The following is a 12,273-nucleotide window of genomic DNA, read 5'->3' on the forward strand; positions in this document are numbered from 1 at the left end:
ACTGATTTGCAACCCAGCAACACCAGGATAACATTTGCATATACACAATATATTTCTGACCTGTGCTTTCACCCCTGCTCTGCAGCAGAAAGGATATATCACCCTGCAAAGCCTGATTTCGGACGCACGTGCAAGTTCCTCAAGGATTTGTCATCAGGTTAAGGTTTTAAAGTCCAATGTCGCTGTGGGGCACTTCAGCTTGCACTCTGCAAGTGCCACATTCAGCAATTAAGAGCACAGTACCTCTCAGAGAGGTAATTTAGATGAGCACTTGATGATTTCCGTGAGCAAACCTGCACCGAGGGACTTTGTGCTCCCTGTCCAGGGCAAGCGCTGATCTCCACCTGAGCACGCAGAGCCTACGTGTCTCCATCAGCCTCCTCAGTGAAGTTATCAACTGTTTGCTTAGTTAACACCAAAGACTTTTGATTATATTTTTTTTTATTTCTTTTTAAGAAACTGGTTTATTGGCGGCACCTTTATCTCCCGATTGCTTCGCTCAGCTCTAGTATTTGAACAAGAAAGGAAAAGGTTTCCACTGCCTCTGCCCATTTATTTATCCAGCAAACAAACCCTCTTAACACCACTGAGTGAACACCACTGTGTTTTTTCCAACACACCATTCATGGCAACCGCTCCAGGAAAGAGGACCGATAGGCTGAACGGAACAGTTCAGAAGACTTTTTTTTTTTTTAAAATCATTAAGGTTTGTTTTTTTGTTTTTTTTTTTTTTTTTTTGCAAAGAAACCAGCAAGTTAAGCTGCAAACTCTGCTCCAAGCTGGGCAACGTACAGCTTTTTCTAGCCCTAGCCTAGAGAGACGCAAAGGAAGTTTCTCTGTGCAACTCACGTCTATAATTCCTAAGCAATAACCTTTAGACTTACAACATAATCCCCCCCTCAGCCTTTAATTTCAGGCACAAGCTTGATTTCCCCCCCACCAGATTTCCCCATGTTTCATAAAGCTCTGAGCACCGTAGCACCCAAAAAACCCACATTATTACTCAGCTGCAAAGGGGACTTGTGGGAGGGAGGAAAAGTGGCAGCTCCCAAAGGACACTCAAATTGCTGATCCAACAAAAAAAGAAAAATAAAGAAAGAGCCCCATCAGTGCATTTCCCTGGCCGAGTAATTAAGATGTGTTTTGCATCACATTTTTGCTCACTCCCCTGCACGCAGCTCCGATTCCCGCTGTTTGTACCAAACCCCCGGCCAGGCACGTTTCTGCTGAGCCAGCACATTTTCCCCTTATTTTTTTATTTTTAATAATAAAGGGGAGTCGCACGGAGCAGCACACGTTGAGATTTCATGGCCTTTTTTTAATTAGATGAGGCATGGCAGCCTGGTTGGAGCAGCAGGGTGTGGGGCTGTAACCTCACCTCCCCCGGGAAGCCCTGCTGTCCTCGTCCACCGGTAAAATACCACTTCTTCCTATAGTTTGGTGGAGCAACTATTACTCCCTTCTTCCAGGTGCAACAGGCACACACCACCGATGTTCAATCATTCAAGTTCAGAAGTGAAAAGTCAATCTTATTTTAACGAGGGAAAAAAAAAAATCAACCAACTGGCAAAATATGAAAAAAAAAGCTATTTTAGGGCAGCCTTATGGTATTTTCTTATATTAACAGACCTGCTCACCCTGCACATGTGCTCCAATATCCTACAGAACCATGACATATAGACAAGAGCTGCAAAAAAGGTCATCCTCGGGTTAAAAAAAAAAGATAAAATAGCTGCAAAAAATCATGCAATTGCATCATGAACACTCTACATCAGTAGTAGCAATGCGCTGGCTCTACTTGTGCCGGACCGGCTGCAATCTGAAAGCCATGCAAAGGTACCAACTTCTGCACCATCCATAAATGCATCCTCCAACAGGGTTAAGTGCCCATCTGCAAAGACATACCTGAATTTTCACATTCTGCTCTGGTGGAAGCAATGGGATGGGGATTTTTGGAACTAAAGCTGGATTTGACCCACTTGCAGGGGCTATCAGGCAGGAGATCCTGCACTCCAAGCTCAATCCCAGTTCAACATTTGTTCCCATTATTCCATTTGCTCACACCCTGCTTTGTACCAGGCTTCCAGGACATTAAAATGATAATTTTTCATTAAAATGCATAGCATTAGCAATCCACTGAACGGAGGGCAGGCATTTCTAGGACGAATGCTGCAAAGTCAAGGGAAGACTGAGCAAACCCCAACCAGAGCCAAGGGAGCACCAGCATCAGTTGCCTCCGAGACATCAAGACCATATTCCCACCCCCAGCCAAATCCCTGGGCCAGAGGGATGCTCTGGGGATCAGGACTCACCTGAAGAGGTTTTCTGCTCCCGCTCGCATCCTCATCTCCTTGTTGATCTGCTGGTTAATCCGTGCCCGGCGATGCTGCAGTTTGCTGCGCTGGGTCTGGGCGAAGGGGTCGCAGCCCTGCTGAGAGAGAGGGGCAGGGTCTCACCAAAAAACCCCACCACTTTGAGATTAAAAATGGCACTTTCAGAGCCCGGCATTGCACTTGAAATAGAAGTTTTATCTGATACCACATGTTGCTTACAGCAATTTATTTTCTAAGCAATTCAGAAAAGGCTTCCCAAATACAACCATGAAGGGATACAGAAACTAAGCATCTCCTTTCCAGGGTCTCACCATCTGGACACAAAAACAAGACCCGGGGGGCTGCAGATGAGTTCATTATAACCCTCGAGCTTGGGAACAGATGTGACCCTATGTCTATAAGTGCTCCCCTCTCCTGCCGGCTATAGGGGATGGAGTGCAGGCAGCAAGTCAAGAGTTCATGAGGGTGGAGAAATGAGTTGCACAAAGCAGTAAATTAAATCCATCCCTGCCTCCTTCTTTGGCTTCGGCTCCGACTTTCTGCAGACAGGGAAACATGTTTAATCTCAGACTTCAGGAAATAACAGACGGCAATATCCCTCCGTCTCGTGGGGGCAAGAGGTTATTATGGGATGCCCCAGGCAGAGAGGTTGCCATGCGGAGGGTCTCTGAATCCCGGGCCACAAAAGCTCTGTCCAAGCAGAGGTGATTTCCATTGTGCGAGGAGGGGTTCAGATAGATGAAATGAGCCACTAAAAGACCCCTGGATAAAAGAAAAAAAACCTGTTTGGGGAAGCACAAGACTGGGCAGTTTAAGAGGATGGAAACCTCCAAGCCTGCTTTTCATACACCAGCGCAAAGCACAGGCAGATCCCCCCAAGAACATATTAAGATCCTCTGTAGCACTACAAGAAATTCCTCAAAGCCACTATTTCACCCTCTTGCTTCCCTTAGAAAACCTCTGTTTGCTGCGCACATCAGTCTCCCCCTGCTCCCCACCGCTCTACATCCACCACTGCTAGTGGACCCCTTCCCTCCACATCAAGAAGGGGTTTTGCTGCCCAAGAGGCTCTACAGAACTCCAGCAGTGCCCACTCTTGTCCTGTCCCAAACACTTTCTCAGCTAATTTCTTCCATGTAGAGGCCTTGGTGGGCTTCACCAGGTTTCAACTCATCCTCCAGGATGGGTTGCAACAGTCTCAAATCCAACAAGCCAGGGCAACGCTTGGTTACCTCTCCAGAAGACACTGTAGGTCCCAGTGGGAAAACTTACTTCTAACAAATTATTGATTTTTCTGGGGAAGTAGAAAAGGAAAAAAAAAGGAATCTTTGCTCAAAAAAAGTATGAGACTAGCTTTGATTAGTAAGTAGGGAATGGAAAATTTTGCATTTTCATGGACTTCAGCTTTCTGAGAATTAATTTAGTCCACTGAGTGGTGCCCCCTTTGAAAAGGGTCCGGGATTAATATTGGCATTTTCATTTAAGTGAAAGATTTGAGCTCCTAATTGGTACATTTGAGACTGTGGAATCAGAGTCACTCCATCTGGTCCATAAATCCGCAAGCTTAGTGCTTTACAGTAATCCATGAATTTGTTGAAATTACTGAAGGAATAAGCTGGAAGCAGGAGGCCCCGATTATTCTGGAAAAGCAATTAAGTGGGACTTTAAGGAAAACACCCCAACAGCTGCACAAATCTTAAGTCAGGAGCAAATGCAGGAAAGGCTGATCCAGAAGTGTCCCTTCTGGATTTGCCCTGGGGAACCCACCCATCCTGCACACACCATTAGCTCCCCAGGGGAAAATCCAGAAATTGGAAGAAAAAAGGAAAAGGATGAGTAATCCCACACCACGGAGACCAACAAGGGACCATGCCAGGTTTTGTCCAGCAAGAAGGAGCTGGGTCATCGCTGAATGTGGCCCTTAAAAAAAAAAAAAAACCACAAACCCAACCATGCAGGCACTACTCAAATCTGAGCACCCAGAGGCTCCCAAAGCAAAGAAGACAGCACCAAACTCTTGTCTAGAAAGTAGCTGCTCACGCAGACGTAGTCCAAGACATTGCACGAGTATTTCTTTTATTAATTAAAGGCTGATTACAAACATCGTGCCTTCAATGATGTTTCTTCATACAGTGCAAGACATTAACCTATATATGGAAGTTAAAGCTTAAGGGAGGGAAAAAGAGCCATAAGGAGAAGCTGGTGCTCATTAAAATTTCAACAGGTTTACAGACGAGAGCTGTGTGCGCTTGTCAGCTCCAGAGACATGCAAGCCAAAAGTGTATGCAAATATATTAAAATACACAGAAGTGAGCAGGATCCGGGCCCCTGTCTCTGCCTTCAGAGCCATAAAAACCCATCCAAAATTCAACAGCTCTGGCAGCAACTGTTGGGGGTGGAAAGCACCTCTATTCTGCCTCCAGCTCTTCCTACAGGAGCGTTCATCACCTTTGAGACCTCTCCACTTCTTGCAAAGGTTTGCTTGAAAGCAGTCGGAGGTTTTTAAGATTTTTTCAGGGCAAAGACAAGCAAAGACTACCTGAATACATGGGCAGGAGGCCAGAAGAACTGCAGGTGAGAGACAATGGAAGAGGCACAAGTGGAAGGACTATCCAAAACCACAGAGGACCATGAATGCCTCCTTGTCTGGAGGCGAGGCAAAAAGAAACTAATTAAGAAAAGAAGCGAGAGGCAGACTGGCATGAGAAGACACTAGGATGGCTCTACAAGACGTTCAAAACCAGCACTAAAAACCTCTTCACTGCAAAAGCAATTAAGGAGTTTAGCGAATTGACTTGGCAGCTCCCCACTTCTCCCATGCCCAGCTTGAGACAACACCAAGGGGCAAAATTCCAGTGGCTACGATGTCAAACCTGATGACCAAGACTCCCCTCAAGCACGCAAACAAGGCAGCACTGATAATCATTAATCACTTTAGCTTTCCCCAAGGGCACAAAGGAGCTGCCCTCCAGGAACGCTTGCAAACCCTGCTGCAGCTGAGGACCAAACACGGTTCAACAACATCCAGGACATCACAGCATTTGGATTTGCTTAAACTTGGAGAGGGAGGTGCTGAGCTCTTCTCCCTAGGATCCCGTGATAGGACTTGTGGGAATGGTTCAAAGCTGCACCAGAGGAGGTGTAGACTGGACCAGAGGAGGTGTAGACTGGACATTAGAAAGCATTTCTTTACAGAAAGGGTGGTCCAACACTGGAACAGGCGTCCTAGAGGGGTGGTTGATGCCCCAAGCTTGTCAGTGTTTAAGAGGTGTTTGGACAATGCCCTTAACACGCTTTAACTTTTGGTCAGCGCTGAATTGGTCAGGCAGTTGGACTAGGTGATCATTGTAGCTCCCTTCCAACTGAAGTAGTCTATTCCAGTCTCCCTCTGAGAGACACTAAGCCATTTGTAGAGCTGCAAAGCTTTTTTTTTTTGCCCCCATCTGAACACTGGGTGTCTTTTCAATCTGATTTAGTGAGATAATTATCAATTCCCATGCAGGCTCCTAAGCCAACAGCAAAAAGGTACCGGAAAGTCAGGTACTGGAGCACCTGATGCAACACCAAAGCCTTGTGAGGATGTCGAGTCAGGACCTCGAGACTTGCTGCCCTTAGGGACTTCACGTGATCTCCCCGCACTTTACTTGCCTCCTCACACTTCATGAAGTTGGGTAACTGCAGTATCCCATGGTATTGCAGCACATCTTGCCTCAAGAGGATCTGCCCTTGGTCCCAAAGCATCATCCCTGGATGGCATGGACCAATACAAGCATTATGCTAAGACCACCGTGGGGAACGACCAAGCCCAGTCTGCTGCTGCTCCTGGAACAGTGCAGAAATGACATTATTTCACAAATATTGGAGCAAGAAGGAAATCGAGCTCCAGAATAAGATGCGCAGCCCAGGTTAACTTACATTTGAAAGGAAACACCATCACAAGCAAAAAAGGCCATATTTAATTCAAAAGGTAGATAGGGGAGGCAGTCAAGAAGAGAGCATGCCCATCCTCCAACAGCTTGTGTCCAAAGGAACCCAACGTTCTGCCTGTGCTCATACTCTCCAAGTTGCAACCTAAAGCTAAAAACTGCAGCACGGAGTTTCTAAAGTGGTGATGGATTTAAGCATGCCTTACATAAGGGGGGCATAGGGAACAAAACGCCACCAACACGCACTGTTAGGTTATAAAAGGGATTTTCCTTGCTTAATTCTTCTTTGTACAAGCTCTTGAGGTCAACCCTTTAAGATCAGAAGAAAGATGTGTTATTTCAACCAGCCTCTTCAGCTTTGGGGTGCACCTAGGGACATCAATAGAAAAGCTGGGTGCTTAAGAAGTGGCTATGTTGAACATGAGATTTCTTAGCCTTCCTAGTTTAAAGCTTTTGCAAAGGAGAAGCAAGCACATAACTCTTCCAGTAAGAGGCCATAAGTTGTGTAGCAACCAGGGAACAGCACAGCTTGTATGTACACAGAGGACAGTGTATGTTAAGAAAGCCATGAAAATGAATGAGGTCATTAAGTTATACGAGTTGTGTCCAGCTCTGAAGTTTATCGCCTCTGACAAAGCAGGATTAGAGCTAGTATTATTGTAGCAAGGCCATTTTATGTGCGGAAGACATCTGCCAACTAACACTGCGTTCAACCCTCGGCATGGAAAGACGACAGTGATACAGAAAGTGCTCAGCCAATGCCTCCACATAAGGAATAAAAGCAAAGAGGTAGAAGACCCCTTCCAGAGGAGGCCAAGACAAACAGATCCCCTTTGAGAGGTGTCAAGGCTTCTGCCAGCTCAAACCCTATCTTTGCAGGGAACATATACGATGATGTAATGCTGGTGTTAACTCCCCAACACCTCTTCCAGTTCAAGAGCACCCATCTGGGGTGTTAAATAGGGCAATTACATGGTTAGGTTCCCTTCTCTAAGCAAGTCCTTAGGGAATGTTTGTTTAGAGATGATCACCAAGTGTACTTTGCACTTCACATCTCCAGTAAACAGAAGGAGATGAAGCTTAGATACGGCCTTGGTGACAAGACACACCTAGAGTGTTATTTGTGACCCTGGTGCCAAAACAAGGCCACCGCCTCCCAGCCTTCCCAGCACTAATGAGAGGAAAAACCTAATCACCTGTAGGAAGAGGTGGATGCCAGCAAGTCCAAAGGGCAAAGCCACACACAAAGGGACTAATTTCTGCTCTTTCGTTTCTGCTATTAAAAACAGGAGCTCAGTCACTGGAAGCAACTGAGCAAAAGCAAAACTTAAGGATATGAAGCAATCAAAGGATGACTGTGAGCTGTTACTGTGACAGCTGTGAGAAGGGAAAACACAACCCTAGGACATGCTGTTAAAGTTATAAGCAAGAGAAATGGAGATGCAGATGTGGTTGCTTAAGGGGCTTCTGCATCCCTGTCTGGAGCAACAGGCACAGATCAGGAGCGTGCTAGCAAAAGCAAGGCATGGATCTCTCCAGAGAGATGAGGAAAGGGTCTGCAGCTGGGAGCTGAGTTACAGACCCAACAGGTATCACAGCAAAAGCTCCCAGCCACTTGCAGAGCTGGGCTGGATCACAGGAGGAGCTCCACAGCCTACCTTCTGAAACATGGACCAAGCCATGCCGTCTCCAAGACCAGCTTTAGCCACGAAACAGTCACCACCAGGATTATTGCCAATTAGAGCAGCCGGAGAGCACCCACAGAATAGTAGGAGAAACTAAAGCAGTTTAATTTGCACATAGACTGGAGACATCCATAATACAGCAGTGGTGAGATGAGTCATCACTTTGTGCTGACCTAGGCTACAGAGCCAGCCCCACCACCGAGCAGACGACCTTCACATCCCCAAGGACAGGGAAGTTCAAGGAGAAAGCTGCAAGGGGAGCAGGGCACCAGCCAGCCTTGTATCACTGCCATTGGGTATACAAACATATGAAGATGCTTGGTGCCAGACAATGCAACATATAAGGGATGAGCTGCTGCTTCAGGGAAGTCAGGAATTTTTCCCTGACAATTCTGTCTTCTTTTTCAATGAGGGAATCACCTGGTTTCATGGAAATCAAAATTATTTGCCCTAAAATTTGTTGTTAGGGTCACGCGCTACACATGGTCAGCAGCACAGCTGCACCGCAGTCCTGGTACCCCATGTCAGATAACACAGGCCTGCATCCAGTCTCACAAGGAGGAGCGATGTGGTCAATATCGGAGCTCAGGGACACAGCTGAGAACTAACAGCAGATTAGGCCCATCTCAGCTTCCACTGCTCTGACCAACTCAGCAGATGGTGCGTACCATGAACGTTAAGCATAGCCCAGCTGCGTTTAGCAAAGGAACCAATGATGCTTATCTGCTACATCCCCTGAAGCCTCAACTGCCTTCAGCATTTCCATTATCCCAGACTGTTGTATATGTTCCTTAAAGCCTTAAGGATTATTTTGTTTTAATTTTATAATTTATCCCTCCCAGGGAATAGACAGCCTATTGTTTTTTTTAAGGGAGGGAATCAAAAGGCATCAAGAGTGTTACCCTTCAACCCTCCCCCAGGGAAGGAAGAGGACATGGTTCAACTCTTCTGTTGGTCAATCCATTGGGATTTCACTCATTTGACCTCTCCAGTGCTGCCTTGTTCCCTCCTCACACCAGGTAGTTGCTGAGATTGGTTGCTCAGGGCATAGATACCCCCCTCAGACAAAATGACAGGAGGTCTGCTGGAGCCTGGCTCACCATGACTCACCTCCACCTCATCTCCTCCTACCCTGGCAGTTCCCACAAAAGTCACCCCAGGTGCTCCTTCTACACACACACAGAACTGGCAGTCAGAATAAAATAAATAATAAAAACAACCCTTTGGAGCCAAAGGCAAAGCCAAACAGGGCTACGAAACAAGCCTGAGATATCTCGGTTTGACACCTGATAACCACAAGGGCTCCAGATAAAGCCACAGCAACCTTTGGACATCATGAGTCATCCCATCTGCAAACTGTCCTCTCATCCAGAGGAGGAATTCCTTTAGGTAGGACTGGAATTCATGGGCAATGGCAGAGCCGTGCCAGGTTCTGTTGATTGCTAACCCTAGAGGTCCCCAGTCTTCAGAGGTGACTCCTTCGTGAGTCCTGGCTGGTGAGCTCCTACAGCATTCACCACCACCAAGTGAGCGACCAACCAACCTTTCCAGCAGTACCAGTCTGCCCTCACAACACAGTTAAAGAAAACGGCGCACGAAGAAGCACAAGGTGCTAAAGCAGAAGTGAAACCAGATGGCTTTTGCCCAGGAAGCCTCCAACCCCAGCAGGGATGGTGAATGAAGAGCCAAAGATCAGTGCTTGGGAGGGTCAAGCACCAACCATCAAGTGTAATTCAGGCAGAGGTGGGGCACCACCATGAGAGTAGGTCAAGTCCAAGCTGCGTTTGCTCTCCACTGATTCACCCAGCTTGCATCGAGGCACATGACAGAATATCTACATTTGCTCCATAGTTAAAACTAGAGTAAAATACCTGCACAGAGACAGGGAACAGCCAAAAATGACAACAGCTCTAGCAAGCGCTGACACACAAGCTATTGCTGTCGTTAACAAAGGTAACCTTGATCCATGACCCCAACCCTGTGCATTGAGCGCAGTCTCCAGCTACAGCCTCAACCCTACAGGTTTTACCCAGCAATTGCTTATAATCTCTCCCACTGAAAAAAAAAAAAAATAGGCAGGTACTCACTTTCATCCACTCCCAGGAGCAATAATATTTCCTACCACAGAGTTTTGTCCCCAAAAAGGAATGTCTCCAAGTACACAGATGATCCAGCAGCTGGATGTAGAAACTTGCTGTAGAAATAGGGTAACTGGAGCATCAAGCTCTCAGCACCTATTTTATTTCCAGAACCACACTGGTCTAAAAGCTATTTTGATAGAGTCAGAGCTGTCAACTGAGGTTATTATTCCTCTTTGCAACCCACAAGTTTGAGTCAGGCCAGCACAGGACAAGTGGCCCAGTGACCCCGGTTTAGCCACATTAGCCTGTGGGACAGAGAGCAAAACAAAAGCCAGAGAACCACTCCACACACAAAAGCAGGCTTTAAAATTATCTTTTTAAAAAGATTATCAATAATTTGCTTCTCCTCCCAGCCAAGAGCATTTCAGGAAGTAATATGGGCTGTTACTACAAGACAACCAGTAGGTCACAACAAATGTTTTTGCTCCCTGAACATCTATTTACATATAAAAAGTCCCTATCACAAAACTAATCTCATGAAGCACTCCAGCTGAAAGCTGTTTTTCTGTGGGAGACATTACCAACTAAAACCTCTAAAACCTTTTATTGAGAATATGGTTACATCACACAGCCTTTTAACAAATGAGTGGAGGATTAAGGTTTTAAATTTCCCAAAGAAGTGTCCTCCCTGTTGGCTAATGCACTTAGCAAGAGGAAGGAAAAATAGTAAGGGGGGGGGGGAATAAAAATATGGGGGACTGGGGTTTTTAAACAGCAAAACCTGCATCCAGAGCTTGAATTTTAGGAGCGTGAAACTGCTCTGGGGAGCTGGGGGAGGCACAGGGCATCACGAGAGCCAGGGCAGGGCGCCAGCAGGAAACAGATGTATTAAATCATCAGCCCCAGTACGTGAACCCTGGCAAAAATCACCATCGCAGCAGCATTCAGGACCCCCTGCAAGGGAGCAAACATGCAGTGGCCCCATCCAGAGCCCCTGATGCTGTCAGGGTGAAAAAAAAAAAACTAGAAGAAGCTATATTGACAGTTTCTTTTAAATAAAAAACTGATGTAATTAATAGAAAATCTCATCAGGTGTTTTGTTTTTTTTAATTAAAAAAATAATCATGTTATGACAGATGCTGCATATTCCCTGCCAGTTTCCCCCCCACACACAAAGCTTCGCAATATTTTCCTATGTTATTCTCCTCTGTGCTACTGTCCGACAAATCCAAACAGGGTAAACCAATTGCTCATTTAAGGGAAACAGTGTGTCCTCACACAGAATAAACTGGAAAAAAACCTCCTGCCTATCTTCCCTTACAAGCAGCACCTGCTATTTAGACAAGCTCTGGGTAAACTCTAACCTGGTTTAAGGTTGCAACCTCTTTTCAGAGGCCAGGCTCAATGACTCAAGATCAGATTGATCCTTGTTCAGCCGAGGTTGCAATCTCAACCCTCACTCAGGGAAAAAAAAACACCTCTAGAGCCTGAGTTTTGCTTTTTTGGTTGCTGGGGTTTTCTTAATTTTGTTTTTCAGGTGTTTCTTTTTTTGCCAAAGGGCTGCAGAAACACAGCTCTCTGCTGAAGAACAAGTTTTGAAAATTATACACTTGCAAGAAGAGATCAGATTACAGGGCAAACTCACTGTAGGTTTATAAAGCTCGCTCCCAGGGGACAGACCTAACGGGAGACTCGCTTAAACAGCCCCAAAAACTAACGTTCACCCATCTTTTCTCACAACAAGCAGTACTCTTTAAAGCCTCCTCGACCCCAGGAGCATGCATTGATGACCAAGGGATGGCGGGGAAAGTCGAGCCGCGGGGTCGGTGGCAGCCTGAGGACAACCCCCGTTGGTTTCACCCCGCTGTTATTAATTAAATGAGTGACGCCAGCGGAGTTATCGGCCCCATCTCGCACGCATAGCCAAGCTGCTGGTGCACCGACTTTCCTTACGGGCAGCTCCTGGGGGAAGAAGCATGTCAGCAAGCAACACCCTGCCCAGTGCCCCTGATGGTGAGTGGGAGGACAGGCAGTACTCGGCTGGACCATCTTCCTATGGGCAGGAAGGAGAAAAAGCCAAAATATAGGAGAATTTGGTTAAGTCACTGGGAAGCTTGCAGATGGAGCCAGTGGAGGAAGATGCGATAGGAGTGGAGTTTAAGAGAGAGTTGTACAGATAGTTGTGAGAGAGAGCTATAGAATAGTTGTGTAGGTCTGCTTATGGATGAGCTACTGGACACATTTCTAT

General features: G+C 46.3%; 1 protein-coding gene across 2 annotated transcripts in view; it reads right to left on the minus strand.

Annotated features, from left to right (window-relative positions):
* The window catches only part of RHPN1 (rhophilin Rho GTPase binding protein 1), a 31,229-nt gene that overhangs the window by 17,928 nt on the left and 1,028 nt on the right, over positions 1-12,273 (minus strand). Inside the window, exon 2 of one of the 2 annotated variants that reach the window (XM_087738251.1) lies at positions 2,313-2,431. In XM_087738251.1, the coding sequence (XP_087594377.1) occupies positions 2,313-2,431 (119 nt within the window). The remainder of the gene's footprint in view (positions 1-2,312; positions 2,432-12,273) is intronic. The other variant, XM_087738304.1, reaches the window with a different exon arrangement.

Source organism: Nipponia nippon, unplaced genomic scaffold, assembly GCF_047370975.1.
Source record: "Nipponia nippon isolate SJK-2023a ecotype South Korea unplaced genomic scaffold, ASM4737097v1 scaffold_1, whole genome shotgun sequence".
Taxonomy (NCBI): domain Eukaryota; kingdom Metazoa; phylum Chordata; class Aves; order Pelecaniformes; family Threskiornithidae; genus Nipponia; species Nipponia nippon.